We start from the raw sequence: 15,416 nt of genomic DNA, 5'->3' as shown, positions 1-15,416 counted from the left end.
CTGTGTTTCAAACTGGCATCGCTAACGGATGATGTTGTGGAGAATATATCAAGGCCAAATAATAGTCCTTGAAACGGGTGAAAGGGGATGTGAGAACTGAGGAGGGTCAGACATGTGGAACGTGTGTATCTGTCTTCCTGTGTGTGCATGTGTGTGTGTGTGTGTATTTGACTACAGCAGGAGCAAGGCAGAAAGCCTAATGGGAGTGGGCTTAACTCTTGCACACAGACTCGCTACATATCTGATTACTGGGACCAGTAATTTTCTTTCCTTAAATAAGGAAGAAATTGGATAGGATGAATGAAATTTGGCTGTCATATTGCAATGATGGTGCAGCAGGGAGATTATGTGTTTCACATAATCGTTCATCATTTCCCAACCAGTGTTCGGGCTTAGCATAATGGAATTGGTAAACTGGTTTAAATCAGAACGTGAGAACAGACTATCAGGCAGACTGTGAGGGTCTTGTGGTAATGTCTTCAGACCAAGCAGAATATTTTCACCACAGAGCTGCACATACACACTGAATCACACAAACACGACAGGAACACTATGTATTCATGTCTGCCTCATCACATTGGCAGAATACATCAAAAGATACCTTAAAAAACATCCCTATAGATATATATATTCATATTTGTGGTATTTGTTGTAGTATAATTTATCTTTATTTCATTGTGTTCCAGTTTTCTCTGCCTCTTTAAAGCTTTTTACATGAATTTAATACTGAATTCAGTATAGTGTGAGCACTATGTCTTGTTCTTAAAAAGCAGACAAGACATCATTACATATCAACAATTTATTTTCTGATGTGAATCACAATATATCTAATCTGAATCTATTTGATTAAATGCTCTACACAGTATCACTTGTCATTTTATTTTGGTAGGACTTAATACTCATATTGCATTCTGTGTTAATGGCTGCTATGTCTTTTTTATTTTTTATTATTCATTTACTTATCTTTTTATATTTTATTGGTATTTGCCCAGAGTTCTATTTCAGTTACCAGGCAATAAGTTGTCGATGTGCACTCACTTTATTTCACTTTCTTTTGTTTTCCTACACGTGTAACTGTATGACCACACAGCTCCTCACAGGGTCGTTGTGGAATAAAGAAAAGTCCAGTATTAGTATAATGATGGATACTTTTTTGTAAATGTTTGGCTCTCATGTTGTAAACGAAAGCATGACAATGATGACAATGTCATTTGTTTGGGACATCATACGCCTCTTTTGTAGCAAATTATTATTTTTGTCCTCATCTTAACAAAAAGGGCAAAGAGTGTCAGACAAAACAACACGTATCTACTATTACACCTGTTGAATGTAACACCTTTGGGGAGTACACTTCCTGAAAGACCCGGTCACCAGTGTATGAAGTACCGCTATTTTCAATTACATTACTGAGAGAGTTTGACTACAGATGAAAAATATCTGTGTTTCAACTGATCATAATTAGAAATAAAGACATTTAGGGTTAAAACCTTTTACAGCATCAGTAAACATGAATTATGATAGTCTAATAATAATCTGGGAGTTATAGCTGCTTCCAGTCATTTGTTTGGAATTTTGGTGTTGAAAACTTCAATCATTTCTTCAGCTTTTCCAAACTGGTGAAAACTTAAAATTGATCACCTGACCAAACATGACAGGTTTACCCAAAATTTACCAAAACCCAAATTGCTCAAATGACTTCCTGTAGTGAGTCGCTCATAACATTATTTTGTATATATTGAGTTGATTTGACACCGATATGAGCCAATAAAATCTGTTTTAAAGTTTGCAGAGTATCTCTGGTGCAGTCTCATGGTGGTGCCAAATCAGGATAAATATCTGATGCACTGGGGTAACAGTCCCCAGGAGGTTATCTGTTGGCCACTAGGTGTCACAGTGGTTGTTTCTAAAAGACGCTCTCTGTTTGACTGAGCACTACACTCAATGTTGAGTCTAATGTGTGTTTGTATTAAATCGGCCCTGTCGAATAATTCTGAAATGTGAATGAAAAACAAACATATAACTATCTCCAACTATTTAATTTTTTATTTATTAGCTGCATCTGTGGATGAATGATGGCTTGAATGATGTTGGAATCACAAGCCAACAGCAGGAGGAAAATGCCACATGCCCACAAATGTGAACTAGGTTTTAATGCAGCAGATAAACAAGCTGAGCGTGAGCTCTGTACTCTTCATTACACTGAATTATACATCGACGGCTCATGTCAGACACATAACAGGAACATCAAAATTAATTAAATTGTCTCAATATTGTTTTTTTTCCCCACAAGGTGCAAGAACAGCTCAAGTGAGTCACAGTCCGAATGTGTCTGAAGCTGGACTGCACAGATGGGGGAAAAAAACCACAACTTGTTTTGTGTGTTTTAAACCTTTAAGAATATTGAGCCCTCATCTGGACAGAGCTGCTGCACAATTGGTCAAATGGCATCACTTTGAATGCTCTTGAATTGACTTGCATTTAAAATGGTCATGCAGGAATGTAGTGGATCTAATCCACACCTGTAAAATACAGCGAAGCAACCACAACTCTTCACTTCAGTGAGCTATGGTCTCCAGGTGCGGTCTCAATCTTCTTTCTCCCTCTTGATGTAAGCACAACATGAAGTCTGCTTTATAGTTTTGCTTTTATAAGATATATGGTAAATCATAAATATCAAATAAGTAATACATAGGTGAAGAAACCAAGGTTTAATTGGGATAAAATGTGTTTTAAAATAATGAAATGAAATGTTGGGAATGACATTTTTAGAAATGAATGTATGCTTCCTGTGACATTTTGTCATGGACACTTAATAGGACACTTATGGAAACTATTTGATTTAAAGGAAGTCAAAACAAGTGCATGCCAGCTGAGCAAACTAATAATCCCAATAATATAATGAAAATATATAACTGTTGTTAACTGACTGCTCTAGGAAGTGGCGGAAGAAGTATTTCAGTTCTTTACTCAAGAAAAAAGTAAAACTACTAATGCTGTCATATATACTGTGACAATTCTCCATTACAAGTGGTCCTTCATTCAAAATCTTACTTAACCAAACCATGTAATATCAGAAAAATGTACTTTGAGCTTCAAAAGTAATACTCATTATGTGGAGGAATGACCTCTGTGATATTATAGTTGCATATTATTAATTATGCATGCATGTGTAAACTCAATTTTAATGTTGTAGCTGGTTGAGAAGGACCTAATTTGAACTATTCCATGTAATATCACTGGATTTTAATTACTGATGCATTAATTAAATGTATATAACTTCAATACTGCAACTGGTAAAGGTGGAGCTTAATTTCAACCATTAGACAGACTGCTGGGGAGTTTATTCCATGATAATAATCAGAATCAGAATCAGAACCGTTTATTTGCCAAGGTATGTTGCACATACAAGGAATTTGACATGGCGGGTGGTGCATAATAATAAACAATCAACAACAATAACAATCAACACAGTGCAAAAAATAGAAACATATTAAAATGTACAGTAAAATATAAAATATAGTGCAGAAACAGATAACAGTACTATAAACAAGTATAATGTAAGTGTAATAATAAGCGTCTTTGAGCACCTTTTAAAGTGCTATACAAATAAAATGTATTATAAATGTATTATTATTATTATTATTATTATTATATATCATAATGTATTAGTTGATTTATATGTTGTAATAATCTGATTCCGCAAAGTAACTAATGTTGTCGAATTAATGTAGTGGAGTAAAAGGCTACAATATTGGCTTATAGTATGTAATTAGGTAGAAGTATAAAGTAGCATTAAATGGAAATACTCAAGTAAAGTACAAATAGCCCTTCCTTAGAAAAAAGTGCTTAAAGAATGTACAGTAGTCTACTTCAGTAAATGCACTTCGTTACTTTCCGCCGCTACACTCTCTTAAAGGGACAGGACAACCAAAATACAGCAGGAAGATGACTACGTCAGACGAGGCTTCCGTCTGTTGAATTATTGGTGTCAGGAAACACAATCAAGCTTCTTTAGGGTTGTATGTTTGTATCGAGGTAAGCAATAAGCACACCACCATCATGGAGCAGTTACCTCTCCAGCCTGCAAACTTCTGCCCTGATGCCTCAAAGAGCACCTGTCGTCCCGACATCCTTTGCGTGTCCAATATGGAAGAACTGGTGGTGGAGGTCCGTGGCTCCAACGGGGCTTATTACAAGGTAATAAACCTGCTTATCGATTCAGGGTCCAACACAATAGCCACGTTATACCATGCAATACTCTAGTTGACGTCTCACAGACCACGGCAACAGTTTCCGACTTGCTCTGAACCCACTAGCTGCTCGCCTTTAGCTTGAACTAGCAATGCTATAGCTACAACACCAGCGGGCTAAGCTAGCATCGCTCGCAAGTCTTCGCCAATTGTCACTTTTTAGCGAAACTTCTGTGTACTCTGAGTGGACGAAACAAGATCTCATCTTCGATTATTGGGACGTACAACCGGTAACGTTCTTTATTATTTGTGCTTGACGTTCGGTTGCAGCTTTCCCGAGCTAAACGTTAGCTACGTTGCTAGTTGCCAAAGTGTTGACGTCAAGAGATGTGGCTCAAGTAGCGATAGATTGCGGTTGCACGCTGTTCTGTAACATATCTTCTGCCCATTGTAAGTAACTCACATATCATGAATCTGGTTACTAACGCTGTTGATCATATATCTTATTAAAATATGTCATGTTTAGGAGGCACCGTGGCTCGTTATGACTGTGACTTTGAGTTCTCGTTGAGCTGCACCTACTCGACGGCTGTCTATTATTTGATACTTCATCACGCCGAAGTTATTTTGTGTGTGTGTGAGTGAGCCAGCTGTTCCTTGTCAATCCTGACCAGCTGGCATGCCAGGAGAGGATCACTGATACCGCAGACTTAAAGGCTATTTCAGGACGCGCTGTGTGCAACAGTCTCCTCTCCTACCATCTCTTCTTTCTGTGCGTTTCCTCTCTCCTTCTCTCGTCTCCTCTGCTAATCGTACTCCTTTCCTTTATTTCATTTTCCTTTCTGGCCTCACCTCTATTCCTCATGACTCCTGCTACTACTGTTTGAGACTGCCCCACTCCCCACTGCTGTTCTCTGTGTGAACCCAGCCCTGGTGACTCATTGTGTCCACTTCCCTGCTGGTCGGTTGCCTGGGCTGAATCTTGAGTTTTATGTCTGTGTGATTCTATCTTTCTATTAAAATAAAATTGATATCGCACCTTCAAAAGAGATGAGCAGGTTGCTTACATTGCACAAGTCTTAAAGCTCCTGAACACCTAAAACATGTTCAATTCTGGTGTGTGTTAATGGGCAGCAGCTAATGTTTTTTTTATTGTGTCGTGAATTCATTTGCAGATTATTTTCTTTTTTACATGTCTATTACAATGTCTCTCACATTGTATGTTTAGTCTGAGCCAGTTTGTAGCCAGTTTGTCAAAAACCCAAAAGGTATTCAGTTCACAATCACACATGACGATGAATAGAGACAAATCCACACATTTGAGAAGCTGAAACCAGAGAATATTTGGCATAATTTCTCTAAACATTACCGGTAATTGATAACCAAAATAAAATAGTAACTAATCATTTCAGCTCTAAACCTTGTGGCCTCTTCTCATGCAGATGCTATAGGTGGTTTTTGCCCAGATTTTAAGATATCTGCCACTAACATTCATGCCAACAACCAGAACTAATTGGGGTTAAAAATAGTTTTGTAAATTGACAAATATCAGTCCGCTGATCGTATGTGTTTACCCTGTTTGTGTGTCTGTCCTGCAGGGCGTTGTCAAAGATATCCACGATGACTCTCTCACCGTTGCCTTTGAGAACAAGTGAGTTTTTCTCCCTTCTCCTGTATTCAAGCTGTCCTCATGAAACATGTTGACTTCAACATTTTAATGTAGGACCGTGTTTTAACAAGGTAAGGCATGACCATCTTGTTTACAGTTGGCAGCCAGAGCGCCAGGTGCCCTTCAATGATGTCAGGATGCCACCGGCCGCTGACAGCAAGAAGGAGATTGGAGAGGACGAGGAGGTGGAGGTGAGGAGGACACACACATAGTCTACTCTTTTTCTTTCCTTGTTTCCTTTCCGATACCGTTGTGTTTGTGTCTCACTCTGTCTCTCGGTCTTCGTCTCCTGCCAGATCCTCTCCAAAGCCAATGATCAGGAGCCTTGTGGTTGGTGGCTGGCTAAAGTCCGCATGATGAAGGGAGCTGTGAGTAATGTTCCTAATGAAGACACGTTTCTATACTATACACTTAATATTTACATGCATATTAATGCCAACAATATTAAATTCTTACTGACACTCTATTGTAGTGTTGTTATTATATAGTTCATTAAAATTGACCAATATTGCAGCTATCGATCTATAATACTTTATAACTAGCAGAGCGTTGAGTGAAGAATTTAGCTAAAATACATTTTTTCTTGTTTTATTAAAATACTTTTTTGCAAACCTGATATTTCGCTATTGTTATTCAAACTCAGGATTTCAGATTTTCACTACATGATTATTGTTTGCCAGAAAAAAATCATAATAACAATATTATCAGGATATCAATAGGAAATTTGAAAAAAATGAAATGCTACTCGTCAAATGCATCTTTAAACAGACAGTTCACCCCAAAATCAAAAATACATATTTTCCCTCTTACCCGTAGTTTTATTTATCAATCTAGATTATCATATTGTCATATGTGTATTATTGAAATTATATCAATATTAAATTTTTTGGATATCATGTTTATCATCATTAGCTGTATATCGTGACACCCCATAATGAGATATATATGTCTGTCTTTACAGTTCTACGTGATAGAGTATGCAGCCTGCGACGCCACCTACAATGAGATAGTGACCTTTGAGCGTCTGCGTCCAGTCAACACTAACAAGGCCATCACCAAGAACTCCTTTCACAAGTGCACTGTCCCTGTTCCTCAAGATCTACAAGAAGCGTATGTACAGCAGCTTTACACCAACGAGCGTAGGGAGGGATACATCTTAAATACACATGCTTGTTCTCTTCATAATTAACGATACAGAAGATTGTTTATTGTAGGTGTTACATATGGTCTGTACTTTTCTCTTAAGATTCATCCAATCCTAATCACCTGTCAGCGGTGTGACAGATGTGCGGGTAAACCATTTGTTTACATTAGGAATTTGGCAAATTTAAAGTAATACATTTTCCTCATATTGCAGGTGCCAGGGTGAGAATGCCCATAAAGAATTTAAGAAAGCCGTGGGAGCCTGTCGGATCTCGTACTGCCCTGAGACCAGCCAACTAGTGATTGTGGTAACTGGCTCACTATTAATCCTGTGGAGACATTTGGATATTCATAATAGCATCTCAACTACTATATGATGTGTCGCAACTTTGTCCTGCTGATGTTTGTGCACTGGATGACTCAGCTATTCCTTTCTTTCTAGTCGTCATCATAAAGGGAGCAGCTCAACATATGTTAATTCTTCTTTTATTCCTCTGTGTGTGTGTGTGTGTGTGTGTGTGTTTAGTCCACCAATGAGACGACAGTGAAGCGTGTTTCTTTGCTGAGTGACATGCACCTGCGCAGCATCAGGACCAAGCTGCTGCTAATGTCCCGCAACCATGAGGCCACAAAACACCTGGAGGTTAGTTGGTGATGAGGTCGCTGTGGTTCGGTCTCGATGGTAACCTGGAGGTCACATGGGCGACTTAGTACACTTGGAGGGGGGACAACTAGCAACCTTAAACCTAGTCTGAAGGGGACATGAAGGGCAGTTAATGACAATGTGACCATACCAGATGAAGTTATAAAGTCAAACTTTTTATACGACACTTTGGGTGTCCGTCAGAGCAAAGTCCTAGTAAGTGATAGTTAAGGAGTTTGTAGTAAAGAATTGGAGTTGTCCGCAATACCATATTTGGAGCTAAGACGCTTAAGTGAGAAATATTCCAGGATATGCACCCCTGAAAAACAAGTTTGCACATATGTAGGCCCATAAACAAATGAATGAATGAATAGACTAGCCTATGTCTCTCTATCAAGTTCCTCTGCTGTGTTTCAGTACCCGGGACAGCGACACACAGCCCCTCTATAGCGCTATCCGTCTGAGAATAACCAATAATAATTCATGTGGATGCATAATAAATAATGTGTTACTACTATTCTTTATGTAATGGGCTATTTGGAATTGTTGGGGTAGTGCATGTATAACAATGAATAATGTATAATAGCTATTACTCCTGATAATGAGGACAGATATACGATGTGTGCACTGTACTTCAGATCAGAGAGAAGATTATTCATATTTTCAGCACCTTCAATTATTTTTTGAATTTTTGATAAAGTTATATCTGTCCGTTTTGGCTATAAAAATAAAGTTCAAGTATTGTGAAAAGATGAACTGACGACAACTGAACCTCTGCTCTTGTGTTTGTGCAGAGCTCCAGGCAGATGGTGTCGTCCTTCCAGGAGGAGTTCATTGTGAGAACGGATCTGATGGGCCTGGCCATCGGCAGCCACGGCAGCAACATCCAGCAAGCACGGAAAGTTCCAGGTGTCTCTGCCATTGACCTCGATGAAGAGACCGGCACTTTCAGGATTTACGGAGAGGTAGGGTGTTTTGTGCTTTAGTGTTGGAGGACGCATGAGTGGCTCAGTGATGGGTGAAAGGAATGAATGAATACAAGCCTTTACAGCAACAAATGTAAAGAGAAACGAAGTAAACTTATTACGACTGAGTGACCGTATGCGGTTTGTAGAACATATAGATTGACGGTGCATGTGTGTTGGACGTATGACAGATAAAGTAACCCTGTGTTGTCTTTCAGACAGCGGAGGCAGTCAAGAAGGCCAGGAACTACCTGGAGTTTTTGGAGGACTCTGTCCAGGTGCCCAGGGCCCTTGTCGGTACGTAGACACACGTTTACTCCCTGAGCTGGAAATCTTCAAAACTTGTGCTTTTACTTGGGGCAGTCACGGGCAACTGAAAATGAGATGCTCCATACGTTAGTCATGATCATAGTGCCACATCTAAAATTCATAACAATATCTGTGCAGCTCCTTCATATACCATAGTTATCTACTCCCTTATGAGGTGATCTCAGTTTGGCTAGTTCATCATCTTCTCCCTCCTCTGTGTCCTCAGGCAAAGTGATCGGTAAGAACGGAAAGGTCATCCAGGAGATTGTGGACAAGTCCGGTGTGGTGAGGGTCAGGATAGAAGGAGACAAAGACAAAGACAAAGACAACAAGCAGCCCCGACAGGAAGTAAGCCTGCTACTGCCATATCATTTCTGCTACTGACAAAGCTGCTTGTGCAGTACTGATAAGTGTCACCGGTTTTGTCTTCTCTTATTTCTATGTATCCAGACACTTTCTTTGCACTTGGTTCAGTCAGTCCCGTACTAACATGTGTTGTGTTCTTTTGTTTTGTCGACACAGGGAATGGTCCCATTCACCTTTGTCGGTACTAAGGAGAGTATTGGCAATGTTCAGGTCTTGCTGGAGTACCACATCTCTTACCTTAATGTAAGGATACCTTTGTGTGTGTGTGTGTGCGCTAAATAGGGTTAAAGGGCTTGTTTTTCATGCATGTTTGTCTATTTTTCCCTACATCTTCATATGTTTATATATGTGTATATACAGTATGTATAAACCAAAAACACAACACATATGTATGTGTGTGTATATATACTGTATATATATATATATATATATATATATATATATATATATATATATATATATATATATATAGTATATGTGTGTGTGTGTATTAACAGTATTTTTATAATTGGGATGGCCAGCATTTACTTTGGGACGTTGGTGGTAAAAGTTCAGTTTTAATTATGGTGTTGCAACATCAGAAAAAACAGCAACTCCTTTAAAATGTATTCCATTTTGAGGCTAACAGCTCAGTCAGCCACAGTTTGATGGGATGTGTGACGGAAATATCCACGGCACAAGCAGAGGAGTGCAGGGAGGTGAAGTTGGTTTGAAGAAAATCACCAGCGGGAGGGGACGTCTGTGGTTAACAGGGAAGAGCGGGTTGTCCCTTTAATCACAAGATTGCCAGCTCCTTCCCCGACTCCTCTTGTCCTCAACGTCAAAGGGTTCCTGAGACGAATGTGACAATGAAAACAACGTTTCAGTTTAGGCTCGACATTGACTTGACGTTTTAGACATTGACCAGCTGGACATATAGATTATTACCATCTCTAGTAAACAATGTCCTGGCAGGAATTCTGATTATTATCATTATTTCCGTATCTATATGTCTACAGTGTTAATTGTGAATGCCATACAAATGCTTTCTAATCTTCATGTGTCATCACTTTGCTGCTCTGCGGTGTGTACGTTTTGCACGCATGCACGTGTCCTGTGTTGATGCTTTGTGTGTGTTTTGCACGGTGTGTGTGTGTGTGTGTGTGTGTACGTGTACGTGTAGGACATGGCGGAGCTTCTTGCAGAAGGCGAGCAGCTAGAGGAAGAGCTGAGGCAGATTGTGGATTATACACAGGGAAGCAGCCTAGCAAGATTCAGAATATGCAACACAAGGCACACTATATGTGATGTAGATGTGTGTATGATGATTATGCATTTGTATCCAGTGATGACTCTACATAAGAAAAGAAAAACATTTCTCAGAGATTCTCTTCATTTACTGAAACAAAAGAAGTACGATTGCACACATTTTCTGTTTCTTGCTTTTCCTTTCGTCTGGTTTTCTTTCTCTTTATTCTTACCATTGCCCCTGTTTCTTTTTTTTTTATCCTCTAGGAAGTTGAGGAGCTTCGTCTGGAGAGGATGCAGATCGATGAACAGTTACGTCAGATCACCCAGGTTCATCGCCAAGGTGACCGAGAGAGAGGAGAGAGAGGAGAGAGAGGGGAAAGAGGAGGAGGAGGAGGAGGAGGAGGAGGAGGAGGAGGAGGCTATAATACAGATGGCAGCGCCAATGCCTCCTCCTCCTCTTTACATGGCAGTCGCTCCTACAACGGTCGAGGGCGCGGGCGCAGAGGCCACGGCTACAGCACTGGATACGGTAGGCACCTGTTAAAGTCCAATATTCAACAAAAAAAGACTCAACTTACCTGCTGCCAGATACTTCGGTGTTAACAATTGTATACAAATGTGCCATTTGTGCAAGAAACCGTAACCTTTTCTGTGTGGCGGTCTCTCTCTCTCTCTCTCTCTCTCTCTCTCGTGTGTTCGCTTGATTCATCCAGGCACCAACTCAGAGCAGTCCAACGCCTCTGAGACAGATTCAGAGCGCAAGGATGAGCTCAGTGACTGGTCCCTGGCTGGAGAAGACCAGGACAGGTGAGGTTTTTTTGTATTTTTTTCATAGCTGTGTTGTCATTACAGCGTGCACATACATATTTTATTGACTGACTTGCAGGGAGAGAGAGAGAGGCTCACGGCCACAAAGAGATGCCCGCAGGAGGCCTGGGCCCGGCAGAGGCCGAGGAGGGCTTGGAGGACGGGGGAGAGGAGGAAGAGGAGGATACAGCAACAGCTCTGGTAAAATTCACTCTCCGAGCAGACATTCACAAAGATCGGGTCGAGACCCGCAGGTGGGACGCAGGAGGTTGTATTTGGCTCGCCAAATAGATTTGCAGAATTTTCATTTAAGATTTATATCTGCAGTTCAGCGTTGAGCCACATGAGGCAGCCTGAAGGTTCCTCTGATAACTGTAGTTCACTGATCACACTGAATCTAATACGATAGACCAGATTTCATTCTGTTTGTTTAAATCATGAGAGGAAAAAAAACCAACAACATGTTAACTCTGCCTCAATGCATTTATTTGATCTAAATTATAAAGTATCCAACATGTGTATATGTCTTCAATAACATGCATAAAACTTTTTGAAATTGCTGATTTACCTTTTCTAGATAATATAGTTGATGCTTAAATGGCAGTAAAAATGGTCAGGAACAAAGTTTGAGACTACAAAGAGAGTATCTTTCTCTTGTAAAAGTATTGTCCTGTGGTAGTGTGACTTTAGATAAAAGCTATTTTCTGTAACTCTGACCCTGCAGCAGGGCCTCGGGACCATGAGGATAACCATGCCTACGGGGCCACGGAGACAAACACAGAGACAGACCAGACGGCCGATACCGATGCCAGCGAGTCCAACTTGCCCGCAAACCGACGCAGAAGATCTCGACGGCGCCGAACAGACGAGGACACCACGCTGATGGACGGCATGAGCGAGTCAGACAACGCCTCAATGAGTGAAAATGGAATAGGTAGGGAAGTCCCAATACTTCTTTCAGGACTTCTTCATGCACACACGGACTCTACAGTGCATACATGTAAAGCATTAGTCACAAACAGAATATCCTAGTGGGAGAGTCTCATACTTTTCACATTTGAAGTGTTAAAGGAGCCTGTGCTGTTCAAAGGCAGGTCTCTGCTTTAAAGGCAATTTAAGCTCCAAATCCCTTTCTTTGTGATTACCCTGACGTCCTTAGATGACTCAGAAGTTAAACCTCAGCGTCGTAACCGTAGTCGACGTCGCCACACCCGCCTGCCTGAGGAGAAGCAGCCAGGTAACCATGGCAACTGCAAGTGTCCCCCCCCCCCCCCCTCTGAACAGGTCTCCTAATGGCTTGGCTTAGAGGTTGCACACCAGGCCGGGTTTCTTTTTTTGTCTTCGTGTGACACAAACCAAACAACTAAACCAAAAAAAGTTGTTAAGATCGTTGTGATCTCTTTAACGACTTGGTGTTGCTTGCTGCTGCTCAACGATGGGATGTGATTGGTTGACAGACGCTGTCCTCACTGGAATGCAAATTTGAAAGTATGCATCTTCCTTTTTTCTTGTATTCTTTTATTTGTTGCAACGCTGGTTTACTAACAACTAGGCTGCAGCTGGTTTGTTTTCACGTGGTCGGGCTGTCAGTAACACCGATGGCACTCTTGGTTTGTGTGGTGTGTCATAGTGGGCGTGACCCCTAACTTACTTCTCTGTGATGTCGGATGTCAAGTACACAGTGTGGCCTCCAGGTGCCGAAAAGCTCCTTTCAGGCTCTCAGACAGGATCGACCGCGACATTCTCAAAACTGTCAAACTATCGTCCATTGTAACTATATAACCACAGGAGGTGTAAATTGTGAGATCAATATTGTGTATGTAAGAGTTTCACAGCACTGAAAGAACTTTTCGGCTTCGGTTATTTAAAAGACAAAACGGACAATTTCCTAGTGGCTTTCTTCTCTCTGTTGTCTCGCAGTGACGACGGTGGCCGACTACATATCCCGGCCTGAATCTCAGAGCAGACAGACGACGGCCACTAAGGACACCAAGAAAAACAAGGATGTGGTTAGTTCCTAAACGTCACGTGTTCATAAACCTTTTATAAAGTCTCTTTAACCTGGATCTTTTGAAGAAGCACTTTTGAATGTAGATGCTGCATTGTTTGATTGTCCCTCGTTTCTGTTCAGGGTCAGGTGGACGCCATCGCCGAGGACAGCCCACCATCTGTGCCGGCAACCGCCAATGGTTCTAACGACGCTGCCGACACCGAGAGCAGCAATGCCCCCGGAGCTCCCGCCAAAGCCTCCTGCCAGGAGGACTCTAACCAACAACCTGTTGCTAACGGACTCTCCTAGTCAGACCTGAGCAAAGGAAATGGTTTCAAATTTTTGAAATTCTTTGGCTGCACTTGATTTAATCTCCCCGTCTCTGGAGCAGCCTTAAAATTGAAACATTTAAACACAACAAGCACTGTTCTTCTTTTACTTTACAAATATTTGAAACCCGCAAATTTTTAGACATCTGAACCTTAACCTTCCCTTTACACACGTGTTCTATCCAACTATTCATTTTACTACCGTTTAGTTTTTTACAACAGTTCTTCCTGTATGAGCTTGCCAAAGATAGTCAAACACACACAGACTTACAAACATCTAATTAACTGTACTTTTCGGTCCGCTCTTCATTGAGAGCTCAGGGAGAGGTCGGACCGAATGCAGTATTTATAAAAACGCAGACAGGGAATCAAACTCAAACCCATACTAAGGTATGAATGCAGCCCTTTTTTTTTTTTTATCAGTAAAAATATCATAGCAGGATTTTTAGATCAGAAACATGTCTGCCTTTTACCAGGTGGACTCGAAAAGATGCTTCCACGACCTTTTTCAGGATGTTTTGTGCATCTGAAGTAGTTTGTAAATTCAATATTCTGCAAGAGCAGAACCACAGTGCAGATAGGTTTGTTGGAAACCCAAGTATGTTTGACATACATGTGATCATCTGTTGTGCCTTGAGAGTAGATTCAACATGTTGTTGCCTGGCTCTGCACACCGTCTGAAATTGTTTCACTTGTTTCTGTGTTACGCGCTCACCCTCTCCGCCACAGTGGAACCAGATGAGCTGTCTCCTTGTGCTTAATGTACCCTCATGGCACTGTAGGCAAGACAAACACCCAGAGACCCTGAAAGGATTTCAGAGGCATATCTTTTTAAAATCAGGTGTGTCTATTCTTAATGTTTGTGGGGAGAATGAGTCCAGTTATTCTTTCTCTCGCTCTCTCTCTCTCTCTATATATATACACGTCTCTGTTGAGGAGTTTGACATTAGCTGCTTTCTGTTTTTTCAATATGCAACCACTTTGGTCATAAGAAATGTTATTACAGCGTGTCTGGAAAAGAAACAAACGATAGAAGAGTTGTTTTCTTTGCACTGAAACATAACCTTTTTCTGTTTTTAAAAGTTGATTGTAGGTGAGTCTGGAAACTGGCTGTTACTGTTAAGTGCTGGAAAGAGATGTAGCCATCAAGCGCTGGGTTTCCTGAAAACATCTCATTGCTAAACAGCGGGCGCTTTCATCAAATATATGACAAGAGGGATAATGAGTGCTTTTTTTTTTTTCTTCCAGAATTCCAGCTAAATCAAAAGAAAATCAATGCTCAGTTGAGATGTTTTTGGAAAACCAAGCCCAGGTGATGATGTCATTTTCATGGTTCTTCCACAGGCTGGCTGGAAACTGGTCACGACTGTTCCACTAAGGAAGGAGATTTATTTGGTTTTATTTATTTAAAAATGTACAGTATTTAAAAAAGGCAAAAAACAAGAGAAGCTCTTCTTTTTCTTGACACTAAAATATACGTTAGAGGGTTTTCTTTTGAGACAAAATGAAAATTTGGACTACTGAGAGTTGTGACATCCCCAAAGTGTTTTTGTTGGGTCAACTACAGTATGTTTTTTTTTTTTTAAAGGATCATTCTGGTTGGTTGATGTGCAATATGTTTTGTATGCAGGTAGTTCTTAAATAAACTTGATCTTCCATGTAGATCTAAAACTCAACTGTGTCATCCTCTCTTATGAAAATATGACTTAAGTTGTATCAGTACAATGCAAGTTGGTGCAGTTGTTCATGGATCTCAAATGATCATTTATTGATAA

At 40.5% G+C, this 15,416-nt stretch overlaps 1 protein-coding gene across 6 annotated transcripts; it reads left to right on the top strand.

The window, feature by feature from the left end:
• Positions 1-3,915: 3,915 nt before the first annotated feature.
• On the top strand, positions 3,916-15,317 carry fxr1 (FMR1 autosomal homolog 1). Of its 6 annotated transcripts, none has more exons than XR_012953150.1 (18): positions 3,916-4,197; positions 5,789-5,841; positions 5,957-6,050; positions 6,156-6,227; positions 6,821-6,969; positions 7,217-7,310; positions 7,529-7,645; positions 8,440-8,610; positions 8,829-8,907; positions 9,146-9,267; positions 9,442-9,528; positions 10,448-10,677; positions 10,780-11,044; positions 11,229-11,322; positions 11,402-11,523; positions 12,047-12,256; positions 13,243-13,331; positions 13,454-13,502. XR_012953150.1 is itself a non-coding variant. In XM_076088428.1 (18 exons), the coding sequence occupies exons 1-18, from the start codon at positions 4,060-4,062 to the stop codon at positions 13,619-13,621; spliced, it is 2,202 nt and encodes a 733-aa protein (XP_075944543.1). In that variant the 5' UTR covers positions 3,918-4,059; the 3' UTR covers positions 13,622-15,317. The 6 variants fall into 6 exon arrangements, 3 of the variants coding, with proteins under 3 accessions (XP_075944543.1, XP_075944542.1, XP_075944545.1); XR_012953148.1 differs by having other exon boundaries at positions 9,433-9,528; XR_012953149.1 differs by lacking the exon at positions 13,454-13,502 and adding an exon at positions 12,482-12,559 and having other exon boundaries at positions 9,433-9,528; positions 13,243-13,301.
• Positions 15,318-15,416: the final 99 nt, after the last annotated feature.

Source organism: Anarhichas minor, unplaced genomic scaffold (assembly GCF_050575085.1).
Source record: "Anarhichas minor isolate MPS153535 unplaced genomic scaffold, ASM5057508v1 ptg000010l, whole genome shotgun sequence".
Taxonomy (NCBI): Eukaryota; Metazoa; Chordata; class Actinopteri; order Perciformes; family Anarhichadidae; genus Anarhichas; species Anarhichas minor.
The sequence above is the reverse complement of the archived record's forward strand: the minus strand, read 5'-3'. Positions and strand labels throughout refer to the sequence as shown.

Bases quoted from the DNA above. Each gene is read 5' to 3' on its own strand.
- fxr1 (XM_076088427.1), top strand. From the start codon at position 4,060: ATGGAGCAGTTACCTCTCCAGCCTGCAAACTTCTGCCCTGATGCCTCA. The intron at 7,311-7,528 runs GTAACTGGCTCA...GTGTGTGTTTAG, and splicing joins CCAGCCAACTAGTGATTGTG to TCCACCAATGAGACGACAGT. The intron at 13,332-13,453 runs GTTAGTTCCTAA...GTTTCTGTTCAG, and splicing joins CCAAGAAAAACAAGGATGTG to GGTCAGGTGGACGCCATCGC.